The sequence below is a fragment of the Rhinocladiella mackenziei genome, assembly GCF_000835555.1.
Source record: "Rhinocladiella mackenziei CBS 650.93 unplaced genomic scaffold supercont1.3, whole genome shotgun sequence".
NCBI classification, from domain to species: domain Eukaryota; kingdom Fungi; phylum Ascomycota; class Eurotiomycetes; order Chaetothyriales; family Herpotrichiellaceae; genus Rhinocladiella; species Rhinocladiella mackenziei.
The window spans coordinates 438,132-454,558 of NW_013550602.1; the positions used below are offsets into that span (position 1 = coordinate 438,132).

Below are 16,427 nucleotides of genomic sequence, written 5' to 3' on the forward strand. Positions count from 1 at the left end.
TCACGATTCATGCAAGGCGAGAACACAGTGCTAGTGTTGATGTTTTTGGGGGGGAAGGAAGATGATGAGTGAACTGCAGACGAGTCACTCAGTCAGTTAAGAATCCTCTTGGGAATGAATGCCCACCCTGAGGTGAAAGTGGGGATGTTATTATTGTAAGAAGTACCAAAAAGAGAAGAAAAATTGTCCCTCAATCCAATTCTCGTGTATGTCGTGATAATAGGGTATTCTTCAATGAAGCCCTGCCCACTTGACTCTAGGGTGTCTCAATCGTTATTCTCGAACTCGTGCGTTCTTCCTACCCTGTCCCCCTTCTCTATATCCGTAAGAATCAGGTGCGTTGTCTGGCGGGATTGGTCTCTATTCGCTTCTCACGATTTGCATTCGCACCAGCCGTTTGCTTGTCGTGTCCAATTGTAAGGCAAATTTGCTACATTTGTAGTTTGCAGATGGATCGACGTCGTTTCTTCAATCTGGTGTGTCCTCTTGCACTTGTCTAGTGCGTCTCGAAGGCCTTCTCCCCTGGACTCGCCTGAGAAGATCTCAAGAGCCCTGAAAACGTGACTGAGGATTGTAGCACGACGCGGCACCGTTGAGCGAGAAAGACCCTGGCGCCGATTATGAGTCTGAACCCGTTCCGATACCTGATCCTGATCCCGGTCTCTTCTCTGTTCCTGTGGTGCCCGACGATTGTGCCGCTTCTACTTTCCCTGTAGCCGCCGTTTGCAAATGTGATTGGACACCTGCGTTTCCTCTCCCCTGCTGCACGCGCTCTCTGGCCCAAGTGCCCCAACTACTCAGATAGGCACTGGCCCTGGCCGCATTTTCTCGCGCCGACGCCTGCAATTGCGCCGTGTCGACGGCCGGCCTCTGCATCGGCACACGCGAGACGCGTTCACGCCAGGCATTAGCCCATCCTCCTGATGTCATGGTGGTGGGGGATGCTGGTGCCGCAGTGGCGGAAGTTGATTCAGACACTGATGCCGAAGTCGAGGTAGATAGCGGAGCAGATGTGGATGATTGAGACAAAGCAGGATCCGCATCCTCGGCACTTGGTCTCGCACGACTAGCACTTCGACTCCGTCGCTTCGCGCTTCTCTGCTCGCGCGCCTTTTCCACTTCGGCCCAGAACCTGGCCATGCCAGCCTCGACACGTTCGCGGCCCGACGCGATCGTTTTGCCCAGCTGTTCTCTCCCTTCACGCACGCGTTCGTCGAGATGCAGGTCCGCAACACTCTGCTGGAATCGACGCTGGACGTCTTCCACGCTCAGTCCGCCTCCCGTGGGGTGTCGGGGCTCGATGATGTCGAAGATCCGGTTTCCTGACGTGAGACGATTAAAGAGGGCAAAATTGTGCGTTCCACGCCACATAAACAGGAACTCTGGGTTGAAATCTGTCGCTGTCTCGCCTGGGTCGGGGTACATTTCTGTCTTCGCGACGGAAAGGGGAACTCCTCCCTCACCGAGAGATTCGTGGTACACTTGGTATGCCACGGAACTGAGCAACGAGAGGATGTATTCTTCAAATTGGAGGCGGATTGCGTCTTCGGAGCCAGTGTAGCCCATGTTCTTGGGTCTGTCTGGGTTCTCGGGGTCCCACGTGTCGAGAACGGTTTGGGTCAGAAAGTCGATCCATCTTCTGTCTGCGGCGGAGAAGGCGAGGGCGGTTCGCAGCGACGGTGAGGTGATCGTAACACTATTGGATTCGTCGAGGTTGATCAGAATGTCACTGTATCGTTCCTTCTGCTGGAGGAGAAGACTGTTCGTTGAGCCGACAACGTAAGATTTTGTGTCATAGTCCGCAAGGATGTCGAGCTGTTGGAGTGGTGTATATGGGCCGAAGAGCGAGCCCTGGGGAATGATCGAATGACATCAGTGTTCGAATTTTCCCCGAGAAAATGGAGTATGAAACAGAAACAAGATGCATCCTTACCTTGCCGAAGATTTGCAGAGGCAGTCCCATATATGTCAGCACTGCAGGTGTCAGAGCCCGCCATTAGAGGACGTCACATCTGAAGAAGCGGATGAACACGTACAGGAAGCTCTGTCACTTGTCTTTAGAGAAGATACTTTTGGGGCATTCTGAGCATAAGAATCCAGACTCGGATCCGCGGAATCTTGCAGGTTCCTGATTAGACCCGGAATGAGGGAAATGAGGGCGAATTGCATCATGCAGAGTCTTTCGCATTTAGAACCGAAGAAGAGCATCTAAAACGGTCCGGTGTGAGCAGAGGATCGGACGAAATTCCCGGCGCCTACCTTTCGCTCCAGCAAAAGACATTTCACCAGAACCAAGGTCTGATATCTGAACTCGTAAATCATTTCTCGCAACGAGAGACCTGTTGGGAAAGAGAGCCAAGCTGTCAGCAATGCCAGAAACACCAAAGACAACAGAGTTCGTTTGGGGGCCGGTTGAGGATACATACCGAAATAATGATCTTTCCCATCCTCATGCGCAGCAGGGGATCTGGCAAGGCTCTCTTGAAATTCCTAGTACAAGAGCCTTTCGTCAGCTCATCCACAGCAACGAAGCTCCACATACCAAACACTCACCCACCTTCAAGATCGTCGTATCAGTGAAATCTCTGGCATGCAAGGATCAGAAATCAATTCAACCATCCTCTCCCAAGCCCCGACGCGTGCAAATTGATACCACTTACGCCTGCGCAAACCATGCGGCCGTGACGGCACCGAGTCTCTCCCTCAACTCGCCCATGCCCCTAGCCGTGGAGGAAACGACAACAACAGCCTTCTGGACCGTAGAACGAGTAACATCCGCAGAGCGACGTTTCAGGTTCTCGGCCCTAATCTGCCTGGTGCACGAGATGCCGAATAGGCTGGTGCTGGGCTGGGTTTCGGTTCCGTCACCTCGATTCAGAAGCGTAAAGTAGGTGAACTCCTCGGTCATCGTGTGGGCGCCGTCTGAAAGGGCCATAAAGGGTAAGAGAGACCAGTCGTTACGCTTGTAAAGTTCTTCTCCTTGTTCATCAACCCAGAACTCGACTTCAGGCCCCCTTGATTAGGTTTATCAGTCGAAGGGTTTCGAGAAGGGTAGAGTCGCGGTTCGCGCTTGAGGCTTACCGAGCATGGTGGAAGTCGACCACGGCGACCTGAGGCGGAAGAGTCGTCATTCTGGCTACGTCTTCAGACCGGCGGTCACGCTACGACGAGTGTTATTGACGAGATAGATGGTCTGAGAGTGGCATGGGCGATATGTTAAGAAAGACTGATAGAGGGAGACCGGCGGATGAGTCCTCGGTTTTTTTTTTTTTTTTAATCAGCGGGCGCCTTGGCTTTCCATTGGGACTCCGATATCATTTAGTACTGATATCAATGTTTCCCTCGGTCTTGACTCTCAACGCCAGCTCCTAGAACAACAAGAATCAGAAGTGGCGAGTAGCCCAAAATATCATTAATTCATGTCTTTCGGTGTTTCTGTCTGTCTGTCTTTCTTGGTGAACAACCAAATGTATCCTGTCTTGCCCTGATCCCATTCATTACTCTCCCCTTTTCGATTCCGATCCTGGTCATTTCCAATCCATGATCCTCTACTTCGAGTTAATCCTCCTTTCCATACTAGTTGTCCATCTTGAAACCAGTACCCGATCGGCGCCAAGTCGCGTGTTTCACCATCTAGGTATCAAGTCCAGTTCGTGCCCTGACTTCAGCCTCATCCTTGACTGCAAGGGGCTCAATGTTCCAAATGGTGTCGGCGTATTCGTTGATGCATCGGTCTAGACATCAGGTCAGTCATGCAAACCCCCATCTTTCATAAAGTTATATGACGTACCTGAGGTGAAGAAACCCATTCTCGCCACACTCAGAATTGACTTGCTGACCCACTTGTCTTGGTTCTTGTATGCCTCATCGATAAGATCTTGAGTCTTGCAGTAGCTATCGAAATCATCGCTCACTACGAAAGGCATGGGATGTCAGAAAAGAACTCGGTACGAGCAAGTGTGGCATCTTACCGAGGTAGTAGTCGCCGTGCTCGACAATACCACCGATCAATGCTCCGAAGGCGCTTTCATCTCCAAATGTGCCCGCTTTGATGCAGTCGAACACCTTCGAAAGCTCTGGGCTGATGTGGTAGTCGCCATAGAACTACCTCTCGTCAGTCACACAATCGCAGTCCATGCGTCCAATACCTACGTGTTGGTGTCTAAGATCTTCCACGTCTTCGGCGAGATTTCCAAACAAGAAAACGTTTTGCTCTCCAATCTCTCGCGTGATTTCGATCTATCGATCACTGTCAGTTAGGCATTTTCAAAGAATTCTGTGCCTAAACCCACGTTTGCGCCATCAAGGGTACCAATGATCAAACCGCCATTGAGCACAAACTTCATGTTGCTCGTGCCCGAGGCCTCGGTCCCGGCGGTAGAAATATGCTCGCTGATATCCGAAGCTGGGATAATGATCTCCGCCTTGCTGACATTATAGTCCTCGACGAAGACAACCTTGAGCAAATCGCCGACATCTGGGTCATTGTTGATCACTTCTCCCACTTTGTTGATGAGATGAATAATGGTCTTGGCCATCCAGTAACCGGGAGCAGCTTTGCCACCAAAGATGGACACTCTGGGAGCAAGTTTCTTGCGCTCTTCTAGCGTCATCGCCTTGATGGCAAGGTATCGATAAATGACGCCAAAGACATTGAGCTGCTGTCGTTTATATTCGTGGATGCGTTTGACCTGAACGTCAAAGAGCGCCTTGGGGTTGACGCTCACGCCCGTGGTCTTCCGAATATGTTGGGCCAGTCGGACCTTATTGGCATATTTGATCTCAGCCCACTCTTTCTTGAGCTCTTTGTCGTCCACATATGGCTCAAGCTTGTTGAGGAGGGTCAAGTCCTTCAAGAATTCATAGTTTCCGAGCTTCGAAGCGATTAACTCGGACAGTCGAGGGTTGGCCTGGTGCAGCCATCTTCGAGGAGTGATACCGTTGGTAACATTGGTGAACTTGTCGGGGCCGTAGACTTTGACAAAGTCCTTGAAAATTGTGGTCTTAATCAGATCCGAATGTAATTCAGCCACGCCGTTGACCTTATGTGAACCGACGATCGCCAGATAAGCCATTCGAACCATCTTGGGATTCGATTCTTCAATAATTGAGACTCTGGCAAGCATGTCGCGGTCTTTGGGAAATCGACGCTCCACCGCCTGAAGGAAGTACAGGTTGATCTCATAGATGATTTGCAAGTGGCGAGGGAGAAGGTTTTGAATCAATGGTACCGACCATTTTTCCAATGCTTCCGGCAAGACGGTGTGATTAGTGTAGCCAAACGTTTTGGAAACAATGTCCCAAGCTTCATTCCACTCCAATCCTTCTTTGTCGATCAAAATCCGCTGTAATTCGACGATGGCCAAGGTAGGGTGGGTGTCGTTCAGTTGAATGGCCACCTGATCGGGGAACTCGGCCCATCTGCGCTTGGACTTCTTGAATCGACGGACAATATCATGAAGAGATGCCGCACACCAGAAATATTGTTGCTTCAGACGCAGTTCTTTACCCCTTTCGAGGTTGTCGTTGGGATACAAGACGGCCGAGATGGTTTCGGCGCGCTGCTGATCGGCCACGGCGCTTTCATATTCGCCAGAGTTAAACTTCGAAAAGTCAAACTCGCCGCTGGAAGCCTTACTGGACCAAAGACGTAAATTGTTCACGGTTGGCGTTCCATAGCCTGGGACGGGAACGTCGTAGGCTACCGCCGTGACAATTTCACCGTCTTGCCAGGAGACAATCTGTTTGCCTTCGTCGTTTGTGGATTTATTCACCCAACCGTAGAATTGGACATCGACCGTCACATCATGTCGAGGGAACTCCCAAGGGTTGAAATCAAGCCAATAATCGGGAATCTCCACCTGGTAGCCATTCTCGATCTCTTGCTTGAAAATCCCGTATCTGTATCGAAGACCGTAGCCCCATGCCGGGTAGTTCAACGAAGCCATGCTGTCGAGGAAACATGCGGCAAGTCGACCCAAGCCTCCATTGCCCAGGGCTGCATCGTGTTCTTGATTGATAACGTCCTCGATGCGAAAGCCGAGGTCTTCAAGCCCCTCTGTGGCAATTGTCAGCGGACTGAAAGTCAATTGATCCCAATGGGCTCGCTCACCTTTGGCCACATTCTTGAGGCCAACGTTCAGCATTGCATTGTCCAAGGTTCTTCCCATCAAAAATTCGAGGGATAGATCTGAGAAGTGCAGTCAGCCTGGGAGTTCTGTTTCACGTCTTTCTCCCGGCATACAGTAAATTCTCTTTTGATCAGCAAATGTCTGTCGCTGCTGAGTCTTGTTCCAATCGATGATCAGGCGATCACGGAAGGCCAGGGCAGTGCCAGAGTATGCAGCTCTGTCTTTGGATCAGCAAGTTATCCGCAGAAGCCAAACCAATGGCTTACAGCTCGTCGCAGTTGAAGAGGGATCTTGCCAGTGTGGTCTCGATATGCCTGATACATTCTGCCTGTGACTGAAGCGTCAGCCCCTGTTCCTGCGGGGACGGTTATGGCGGCCCTTACGCACCTCGAATTCTTCTTTCGTTTTGAAGCCCTGAGGAGACTATGAAACTCTTGTTAGAGAAGTTGGAGTTGATAGGAAGTCTTCTGCCGTACGAATTTTCTCCAGCTGTGCCCGGTTGTCAGTTTCTGCCATTTCCCCCGTGGAGAGGGTGTCACTCACGCCTCTCGCATATGCTCCGGAATGCTGGATTCCACGGCTTTGATGTCACCTGCTCCAAACCCGGTAGCAGTTCGTTTATGCTTGGGCCGAGAGAAGCCAGGGCCGACGGGGCCTTGTAGAGTCGAAATGGGAGCCCCAACTGAGGGCTTCCGCTCTCGGGGGGAAGACGTTGCTGCGGCGGCCATCTTGTTCGAATCGGAGGGAGAAGGGTGACGAGCAACGAGGAGTGCAGTGCGATAAGATGGAAGAACAGAAAGAGCAGTGAAAGGACAGAAATGGAGAAAGTGAGGAATGATCTCAGGTCAGAATTAGCTTGGTAAAAGGCAATGGTATTCTGGAAGTGGGGAGCTGCACGAGAAAACCGGTGACAGGTTCGGATCAATTATTAGTCTTCGGGGATCCATTCAACTCATCATCATTCAGCATTTGTGAGAGCTCATGGGCCGGGCCTATGACCACCATTGTACATTGCCCTAAGAGCCCAACTCCATAATCTCTTCCCGCAACATGGGCCTGCTCAGAGAGCGGTGAGCAGGAAGACCAGCAATTTGGGTTCACAGTGTTGTCATGTTCCTCGGTCGCATAAATGGATATTTGAATCAAGAAACCGTGCTCTGCCGCCCCCGCGTTATGAAACCTTGGGAATAAAGGGTTACGTGAATCCAGGAGAACGTCTTTTTCGAGCATATCCGAATAAAAATCATACGTGGAATCATGAACCCCCGGTGTCCTGCAAACGAGCACATGCCAACCGAATGGACTGGAGGGGAGGCCGCTGCGCATGAAGCTTTCTCGTCAATGGTGGGGTAGAGTTAATGCGAATTCGCTAGTAATATTTAGAGGCTTGAGGTGAGGGGTAGGCCCCGTCAATACGCGCCCAGCTTTCGATCACCACAAACACCCATATCCATTTGTGTGGGCGGTTTTGATTGGGCTACAGAGTCACTCAATAGTCAAAGAGTTGGTTCCACAGCTTGTCGGCCTCGCGAGCCAGTATTCGGGGGAAAGCACTTCTGTCTGACTTCAGCTGCTACGCAGTTTTGCCTGATGCCATCCTTGTCAGTGGGAATTATACACAACTCCTGCAGAACTTGAAAGCCATATCATCAGTACGAATCAGACCACTTCGGCCCGCTCAGCTCATCATGATCGTGGTTTGGATCTGCCTCCTGTAATCCGCTCGTTGATTCGTAACAGCTTTCCACATCCGGCAAGCCCGAACGAAAATAGACCGTTTGGCAGGGTATCGGGCACTGTTCCCGTTTGTGAAACGTCCATATTCAAGAGGTATGTTATTATGAGTACACGGCGATGCTTCGCTCGCATAGATGTCGTGTCTTTGCTTTCCACCCATCTCTCTTATTTCTTTCCGTCCTGCTCTCCAGCCTTGACTCATGGACAACTCGACGCTGGTGGCTCCATGGCCAATCATTCTTCGGAATCAAACAATGGAAAAAAAATGAGACCCCCATTGCGGCCACAGCCGGTCTCCCAAACATCCTTCATGACTTGCTCCAACCCGTTGACTTGACAAAAGAGAAGTATTCCAAAGGCGAACTTTTTGCGGCAAAAACTCAAAGACGCAAAGCACGGAAACGCGGATAGCCTTAAAAAAAAAAAAGAAAAGAAAAAGAAATAAAGGGGGATGGGAGGGGAAGCAAAAAACACCCTGTGCTGAGCAACTGCTGGGAATGGCGAAAGCCGCCGCAGATATCAAAAAGCGTATACGAACGCACCCTCCCAAACCGTCATGACTCCCATTCATCACATGCCACGCTCGTCGACGCCAGAAAATGCAAACCCAGAAAAAGCGAGATATTCGTCGTGGCTCTCATAATATCCCCGAATCCTTGAGGGCATTCTGGAGGATGGTTTCTTTGACCGCAGCGAAAACCAGGCGAATATTCGTCGTGTCTGTGGCTTGCGTGAGGCTATACATCGCATCAGTCCAAATGTCCGGCAAAATCTGTCCGCACCGAAACTTACTGAGGGTAGAGGTTGAGTTGGGCACGATTCACTTGGTTGAACCGCCAGAGCAGATATTTCGCGGCCCGGTTGACATCGTTGCCGCCCGAGTAATCGGGGAAGTAATTCCCGAGAGGCGATCGGCCGAGCTTCTCTTTAAATAAGTCGACCTTGTTGAGGAAGAGAATGATACTCGTCCTCATGAACCATCTCGAATTGACCACCGAGTCGAAGAGGACGAGACTTTCCATCATCCGATTCTAGTACGGCGTCAGCACAACAAGCCCGTGTAATTCCCCGGACGGACCTTCATACCTGGTTCGCCTCTTCTAGAAGAACTTGATCATATTCACTTAATGCCACACAGAAAATGATGGATGTGACATTCTCGAAGCAGTGGATCCATTTCTTGCGTTCACTTCTTTGACCACCCACATCGAACATGCTGAGTCGGATTAGCAACCTTGTCATAGGAGTGGACAATTTTTCGGGACTGACTGGATGCTCAATTGACCCATTGTAAACCTCGTTTCGTAGATACCTGTCGTTTTCGTTCGTGCCCGTAGAACGTCGGCCTCGTTGGGTATATAATCAGGGGCAGCCAATCGCCTGACTTCTTCGAAAAAACTAGAGACGTGGTGAGCTCATCGGCTTCGCGGCCCAGTGGAAGTGTCATCAGAACATACTAGGGAGCCGAGTCCATCAAGTAGAATTCGCTTTGCCGGTCCATTGTTTTGGACGCCGCAGGATCCTTCCAGATGGCTTCCACAGCGTCGGCGACTTTCAGATCCAACGGGGTGTCGGGATCCGGGCCCACATTGTATTCCATGATGTATTCCACGTAGTCTTTAACGGTTTGATCGTCTGGCTCGATTTCAAATTGCTGCATGGCGCCGATGAGCGCCTTCATGCAGTCAATGAGGTTCTTGTAGATGGTCAGCCGGTACAGCGCCCTCTCTTCTTGCGTGTAGCCATTTTGATGGATGATTTTCATCTGCTTCACGATCGTCGACTTTCCACTCTCCCCAGACCCTAAACAGACCAAATCAGTTGTCGGTGAGCGGTATTGGGTGGAGATGACACCTACCGAGCAGTAAGATTTTGCATTCTCGCCGTAATCTGCGTGAATCCTCCTCAAGTGTCTTGTCTATGGCTTGACTTCTCTTTTTCTGCTCTGTGTCCTCGGTCGACGCCACTTTACTTCCACATGCACCCATGTCGAAGAAGTAATGCTAGTTGGGACGCTGCGACAGCGAGGGCGCTGCCGATGCAGCGCACGGTGCGGCTGCAGCTGCAATGGGAGCTACACGGATGTCCTTCCTTTGTTCGCGAACCGACGGCTCGGGAAATGAAGAAGACTCCGACGAGTAGAGGAAGCGAACAAGGTGCACAGTCCAGTCTCGATGGGTAGAGTCGGGGATTTGGAGCTTCGTGGTCGATGGTAGTGAGTCCGGCCTGGGATTACATAGAGGTGTTATGATGATGGTGGTCGGGGCCGAGAACCAGGGATTCGGTGGAGCTCAGGCTTGGAGGGACGAGGGATATTGCGAGAGCAGTTGGGCAAATGCAGCAGCGAGCAGAAATAGCAGAAACGAAGTCGCAGGGATGTATATAGCCGTTGCTAGAAATGGTCGGCGGCGCGAATAAGCCGTTGTATTGACGGGGAGATGGGTAGGTAGGTGAATAGCCAGGCAGGATGGCAAAGCTAAGCCGTCTGCAAAGAGAAGAGAGAGTAAGTGTGAGTTACTGCGATAGCTGACGAGAGTTCGTGGAGTGAGTAGGGTTGAGTTGAGCGGAGTAGCACAGAGTGGGAAAGGAAAAAAGCTGGGCCAGTCGGCCGGTTGCCAGTCACCAGTCACCAGCCGCTAGTTGAGTTGAGACTTTGTCTGTCAATAGGCCGGTGGACGGTTGGTTGTTCTAAGCTCTGGCAGGGTTGACGGATGGATTGAATTTGTCTCGGGCCTATTTGGCTGCCTCTGGAGAGCAAAGCAAAGCAGGTCTCTGCTCCTTGACAGGGAGAAAGAAAACCCAGAGCGAGGAGAGAGGGGAGATTTCTCTGCACGCTGGTTGCTCGTTGGCGAGTGGAGCCCGTCGAAAGTCTGGCCTGCCGTGCACTGCAGGATTTAATATTCTAGGCACTTGGTTAGTTAATAAACGTACCTACCGACCGAAGGACATGTACAGTACTACACTTCAGGTACACCATGATGCGAACTACGAAGCTCTATCTCGCATCTGAAGCGGGTTCTCTTGAATCCTTTATCGTTCTATGACACTTCTGGTCAAGCTGCCCACCTCATCTCTAGGCCGAATGGATCGGCCGTCTCCTGGCTGAGCCATGACGAAAAGAACAATTTTAAAAATAAATTGTCAAAATGTTGCATGGTCATTCCTGATAATGGGAGATTTTCCGGGGCCCAGAGAAGAAGAAAAGAAGAAAAGAGGGTTCCATGGCGCCGTTTTGAAAAAAGCCCAACTGACTTTTGCTTGGAGGATGGCTGTGCTGTGTCATCCAGTGCAGCCTCATCGCTTGAACACGCCCCAATCCAGTCCAACCGTCCTGCTAGTAGTAGCGGCAGATTTGTCAGGTCAGCAAATGCCCTTGGCCACGCTGGTGGGTTGCACATCGGTTTCTCTCCATTATCCCTCTTTTGTCGCAGAAGCAATCTCAACTAGACCTTTACAGGGAAAATAAATCTCCGCGAGCTGGTTGGCTGTTGAAGTCCGCAGAAGCATTTTGGCGCAAAGTGAGTCATGGCATGAGGACCTAAATGTCTTTCTTAATATCTTATCGTCGATAAGCAGTTTGAAATTCAAGGTGGGCGACGTACACCGGCATTCTTCGCCATTTTCCTTCATTCATAAAGACAAAAGTGGCTCCGCACGATCATCGACAGAGCTACACTTTTGTCTCTTCAAAAGCGAAGGTGCACCAGGCTCTCGCGGAAAAGTCCGACCGAGTCGTCGAACCAGAATTTGGTCAATATGGGTAGCCTCAAACCAGACGGACCGCGAGTTATCCGCCTCAGCCTTGAGGAGCGGCTGAAAGGGACCTACTCATTGGCCAATCTTCAAAGTGCCTTGGAGGGACTTCATCAGGATGGCCTCTTGGTTCTGGAGTCCGCGGTTGGCGTTGATCATGTCGACCAGCTCAACACGTTCATGACGAACGAGACAGCTTCAATCTTGAAGGCCAAGGATCCAGATGGGACGTTGAAAGCGTTTAATCAGGGTGTCAAATGTAGGGTCCAATAGAGCCCGGGGTCTGGAGCTTCTACCGACTGATCCCACATGATAGCGAATATCCTTCATGGCCCACCCGTCAACAACGAGAGTCTCCTTTTCAACGATGTATATTTCAACCCATTCGTGATCCAAATCGCCAATGCGTAAGGAGACGTGGCGTCGAACTGCACCAATTCACACACTGAGTGGGCTGCATAGTTACCTCGGGTCGAGACCAATCTCTAACTTCATGACGGGCAACAACGCTCTACCTGGCACACATGGGCTGAGGCAACCCGTTCACAAAGACATTCGCTTTCACCATCCGTTGGTAGGCAATCCCTTTCATGCTAAATTATCTTTCCTAGATGATGGATCAGGCACCGTTCTATTTCATTGCGAACATCCCTCTGTGTGATTTCGGTCCCGCCAATGGTTCCACGGAATTTTGGTTGGGAAGTCATCAAAATACCACGAGCTTTGAGCAGCAAGTAGCAACAGCTGCAGATGCTGATGAATACCAAATGGAGGGAGATCCAATGTGTGCGCTTCGTCCAGAAGTCGTCGAGGCTCGTCGCAAGATTCGACCACCTATTCAACCCATCATCAAGAAAGGTGACATAGTGATTCGAGATCTCAGGCTCTGGCACGCAGGCATGCCCAACGAAACCGAAACCGAAAGGATAATGATCGCAATCGGCTACCAAGTGAGCAGTTCCGTTGTTCTCCAGCGCGGTGATGTTGACCATTCACTAGGCACCTTGGTACCCTAACCTGCGTCAACGACATATTTTGCCAGTTTCACGGTGCAATTTCTTTCAAGCTGCTGGAGGACAACCGGTTGAGCTTCGTGCCAATTTTGTGTCTGATGCGGAAGCAGAATCAGCCAGACACAACGAGACCTTTGACTTCCGACCAAGTATGTAGTCGAGGGCTGATCATGAGGCGCGGTTTGAGAACATCATTCTTATTCGTAACATTGTGAACCATTTTGGAATATGTGTCTCTTGTGATGCGAATATTGAGGGTATGAAGTTGAATTCCAGCCGAGCTGCGCCTCCTGTAACGCAAGCAATTTGAAGTTTTTTACAAGAGGAACGTCCAGGAATGCCGTTTCTAGTCTAGATCCACCCATTGCAAGTCGTCGGGTTGGTACGCTTCGCAAAGTTATTTGCATGCAAGAAATTCGCCCCATGCCGAAGGGTTCATCGAGACCGTTGAGAACACTGAAACAAATGAGGATATTTTCAAGGTCTCACCTTGTCCTGGAGATAGATTTCCATGCACACACGGCAATACTTGTATGGGGGCACGGTCCCCAGAACAGTCTCGAGAATTTCCCCTTTCTGGACAACGTTGCATCGCGGGATGCTTTCGTGATCAAGAGCTCATTGCTGACAACTTAGCGCGAATGCCACTGGTGCCGCCAGGGCAGTGTGATTCGTAGATGAAGAGCTCTTGGGCCGCAAAGCTACTTGTATAGGATTTGGTAGGAACAAACGGATGGGGGCCGAGTCGGCACCTTAACAATAAGAGTAAGTAGGATGAAGTCATCACGTACTGGGGCGCAACCCAACGAGGGAGACTCATGTTATACAGTAGAATGGGTAAAATCGTCAATTGAAAACGACAAACTTCCCCCTGACGTCCCAGATCTCACCGGCCAAAGGTCCACCGAAACTGGGAAACGCCCAAATGATATCCCGCGTTTTATGTGATCGATGTTTTTTGGTCCGGGCGATCTTGAGATAGCCCGAGCTGGGTTATACGGCGAGCCTGAGCTTGAGCGAGTCTGTTTCGGTAGCCCGAGGCTCATCGGCGGAACGCCACGAGCCCAAGCAGATAAGATGATGGCTAAAAGTGAATGGTGACGCATGGCGGATAGAGGAAGGAAACAGGAAACACGGAGTAGAAATGGGAATGGCAGATGCAGGACGCAGGTCACAGGAGACTGCGACTGCGTCCGCCAAAAATGCCATCGGCCAACTACAACAGCCAACAATAATCAGAACAGCAAGGGGGTATGTTACAGTCTAGCGGTCCACCCGTCCTCGTAACTTGCTAATCTGGTTCTTCGAGATCGCCATCCTGCTGTGAAAACCCAGAGATTTAGGGAGCACACACAAATCTTAGTAACCACTGCCCGCCATCCACCGTCCAGTCGTCTGCCCCACGCTACAACATCCATTCAGTACGAGCCTCCTCCTGCATTCCTACTCATCGTCTCTTGGATCTCCCGCTTCTGCTGTTGTTGTTGCTGCTGTTGTTGCCACGGTTCACACCGCTCAGACACCTGGTCTGGTTCTTGTCTCTCCAACCACCGCACTCGCCAATTGTTCAGACATTTGAAACATTCTCGGTACGACCAAAGTCCTGTTCTCATCGTCGTCCTCAAGTCAGTCCTCCAAGTCCTCCTCCATCGCCCATCGTCGTCCATCTTCTGCTCTTGATCTTCCCAACCTTCCGCCCACGATCTCTATACTGCTCGGCCTTTTGCGCCTTGTCAAAACCACCGACTATCTTGGCGTCGCGTCCTCATCTCTCTCCATACCGTCTTTGGCAAAGATGGCAGAATTTGTACGAGCCCAGATTTTTGGGACAACCTTCGAGATCACCAGCAGGTAAATAGAGTACAGATCGTGGCGGATAGGAAGAAGAGACTGACCAGGTTCAAGATACACAGATTTGCAGCCTGTCGGCATGGGAGCTTTCGGACTGGTCTGGTGAGCATCCTCCCCACGAAGACATGAAGTTTCAAATTGTTTATTGACAGGTCGTGAAGCTCTGCAAAAGATCAATTGACAGGCCAGTCCGTTGCGGTCAAGAAGATCATGAAGCCTTTCTCTACTCCGGTCCTCGCAAAGCGAACCTACCGGGAACTCAAGCTTTTGAAGCACCTTCGACATGAAAATGTGAGCAGAAAGAGGCGTCTACAACACCCCGATACTGATCTTGATGGACTAGGTCATTTCCCTCAGTGATATCTTTATCTCTCCTCTTGAAGATATGTCCGTTCATTTTCCACGCCCCAACTTCGCCGCAGTGTTCTGACCTCGAATCAGTTACTTTGTTACCGAGTTGCTGGGGACGGACCTTCACCGTCTTCTAACTTCCAGACCGCTAGAGAAGCAATTCATTCAATACTTTCTCTATCAAATTCTGGTAGGCTGCCGATCCCCGGATATCCCATCCGGTGTCGTCCATGTCTGACACGTCGCGTGCAGCGAGGCTTGAAATACGTTCATTCGGCTGGTGTTGTCCACCGAGATTTGAAACCCAGCAACATTCTCGTCAATGAGAATTGCGATTTGAAGATTTGCGATTTCGGCTTGGCGAGAATTCAAGATCCCCAAATGACGGGCTACGTGTCCACCCGGTACTATCGCGCCCCGGAAATCATGCTTACCTGGCAGAAGTATGATGTCGAGGTGGACATCTGGAGTGCCGGCTGTATCTTTGCCGAAATGTTGGAAGGCAAACCCCTGTTCCCGGGCAAGGATCACGTCAATCAGTTCTCTATCATCACCGAGCTGCTCGGGACACCCCCTCAAGACGTCATTGAAACCATCTGCAGTGAAAACACCTTGAGATTCGTCCAATCCCTGCCCAAACGAGAACGACAGCCTCTGAGCGCCAAGTTCAAGAATGCCGATCCCTCCGCCGTTGACCTTCTCGAGAAGATGTTAGTCTTTGACCCCAGGAAACGAGTATCGGCTGCCCAAGGCTTGGAGCATGAATATCTCTCTCCTTACCATGATCCTACCGATGAGCCAGTGGCAGATGAGAAGTTCGATTGGTCCTTCAATGACGCTGACCTTCCTGTCGACACGTGGAAGATCATGATGTACTCGGAGATTCTCGATTACCACAACATCGATAATCAGGAGACCGATATGGGAGACAAAGGACTGTCCGTTGAGCAGGCCCAAGCCATAAATGGACAGGCAGTCCAATAGACTACCTGATCCACAAGTCGATTGCTTGCCCAGATTCTTTGCAACTCAAGCGTCTGAGGATGGACTTTACCGGTTTCGTGTTCGGAGGTCAAACCCGGTTCACGTATCCCGCCACGCAATGAAAACGATGATACTTTTCACGAAACTCCTCTGCTGGGGAAAGCATTAACTTCTGGGTACCCGGCCTCGAACCTTGAAATTCTCAAACCTGAGTGGGGTTTCTAAGTGTACAATTGATTGAATGCTTTTGTAACATCTTTTTCGGCCCAGACGATGGTGCTTCCAGGGAAACGAAACAAATCAAACCCAAATTAAAAACCAAGCCAACCCATTTACACAACATCCATCACACAGGGAATGTGAGAGAGCAGATCTCTCGACACTCGAGAGTCGGATAAAATACGTCAAATCACGGATCACTGGACACAAACAAACACGTTCCATGGATACGATTTCACGATTGGACAAGCAGGATCAATATGTAGTAGATAGACTTGTGTGTCGCTAAAACCGAATGATGAAATTACGCACGGAGTAATGCAGTCGTTCAAATTCACTCATAACATTTCATCCCTGGCTTGCGCCCGAGCCCTATCCGAGAGCTTTT

At 50.6% G+C, this 16,427-nt stretch overlaps 5 protein-coding genes across 5 annotated transcripts; 2 read left to right on the plus strand and 3 right to left on the minus strand.

The window, feature by feature from the left end:
• Nucleotides 1–618: 618 nt before the first annotated feature.
• On the minus strand, nt 619–3,131 carry Z518_03711 (uncharacterized protein; the record flags this gene model as incomplete). Its single annotated transcript, XM_013417421.1, has 8 exons — nt 619–1,851; nt 1,934–1,974; nt 2,037–2,208; nt 2,260–2,339; nt 2,427–2,490; nt 2,558–2,585; nt 2,661–3,014; nt 3,082–3,131. The coding sequence occupies 8 exons, from the start codon at nt 3,129–3,131 to the stop codon at nt 619–621; spliced, it is 2,022 nt and encodes a 673-aa protein (XP_013272875.1).
• Nucleotides 3,132–3,633: 502 nt separating this feature from the next.
• Nucleotides 3,634–6,859, minus strand: Z518_03712 (uncharacterized protein; the record flags this gene model as incomplete). Its single annotated transcript, XM_013417422.1, has 11 exons — nt 3,634–3,734; nt 3,791–3,913; nt 3,972–4,104; nt 4,153–4,239; nt 4,293–6,058; nt 6,113–6,190; nt 6,245–6,348; nt 6,398–6,459; nt 6,519–6,554; nt 6,608–6,620; nt 6,675–6,859. The coding sequence occupies 11 exons, from the start codon at nt 6,857–6,859 to the stop codon at nt 3,634–3,636; spliced, it is 2,688 nt and encodes an 895-aa protein (XP_013272876.1).
• Nucleotides 6,860–8,505: 1,646 nt separating this feature from the next.
• Nucleotides 8,506–9,856, minus strand: Z518_03713 (guanine nucleotide-binding protein alpha-3 subunit; the record flags this gene model as incomplete). The annotated part of the gene is made up of 6 exons (XM_013417423.1): nt 8,506–8,605; nt 8,661–8,899; nt 8,955–9,084; nt 9,138–9,266; nt 9,326–9,671; nt 9,727–9,856. 6 exons carry the CDS (start codon nt 9,854–9,856, stop codon nt 8,506–8,508), a joined length of 1,074 nt encoding a protein of 357 aa, XP_013272877.1.
• A 1,768-nt stretch (nt 9,857–11,624) lies between these two features.
• Nucleotides 11,625–12,791, plus strand: Z518_03714 (uncharacterized protein; the record flags this gene model as incomplete). The annotated part of the gene is made up of 5 exons (XM_013417424.1): nt 11,625–11,880; nt 11,938–12,028; nt 12,084–12,195; nt 12,245–12,571; nt 12,621–12,791. 5 exons carry the CDS (start codon nt 11,625–11,627, stop codon nt 12,789–12,791), a joined length of 957 nt encoding a protein of 318 aa, XP_013272878.1.
• Nucleotides 12,792–14,429: 1,638 nt separating this feature from the next.
• Nucleotides 14,430–15,820, plus strand: Z518_03715 (mitogen-activated protein kinase HOG1; the record flags this gene model as incomplete). Its single annotated transcript, XM_013417425.1, has 6 exons — nt 14,430–14,485; nt 14,540–14,587; nt 14,647–14,776; nt 14,829–14,872; nt 14,927–15,026; nt 15,089–15,820. 6 exons carry the CDS (start codon nt 14,430–14,432, stop codon nt 15,818–15,820), a joined length of 1,110 nt encoding a protein of 369 aa, XP_013272879.1.
• Between the last annotated feature and the right edge of the window lie 607 nt (nt 15,821–16,427).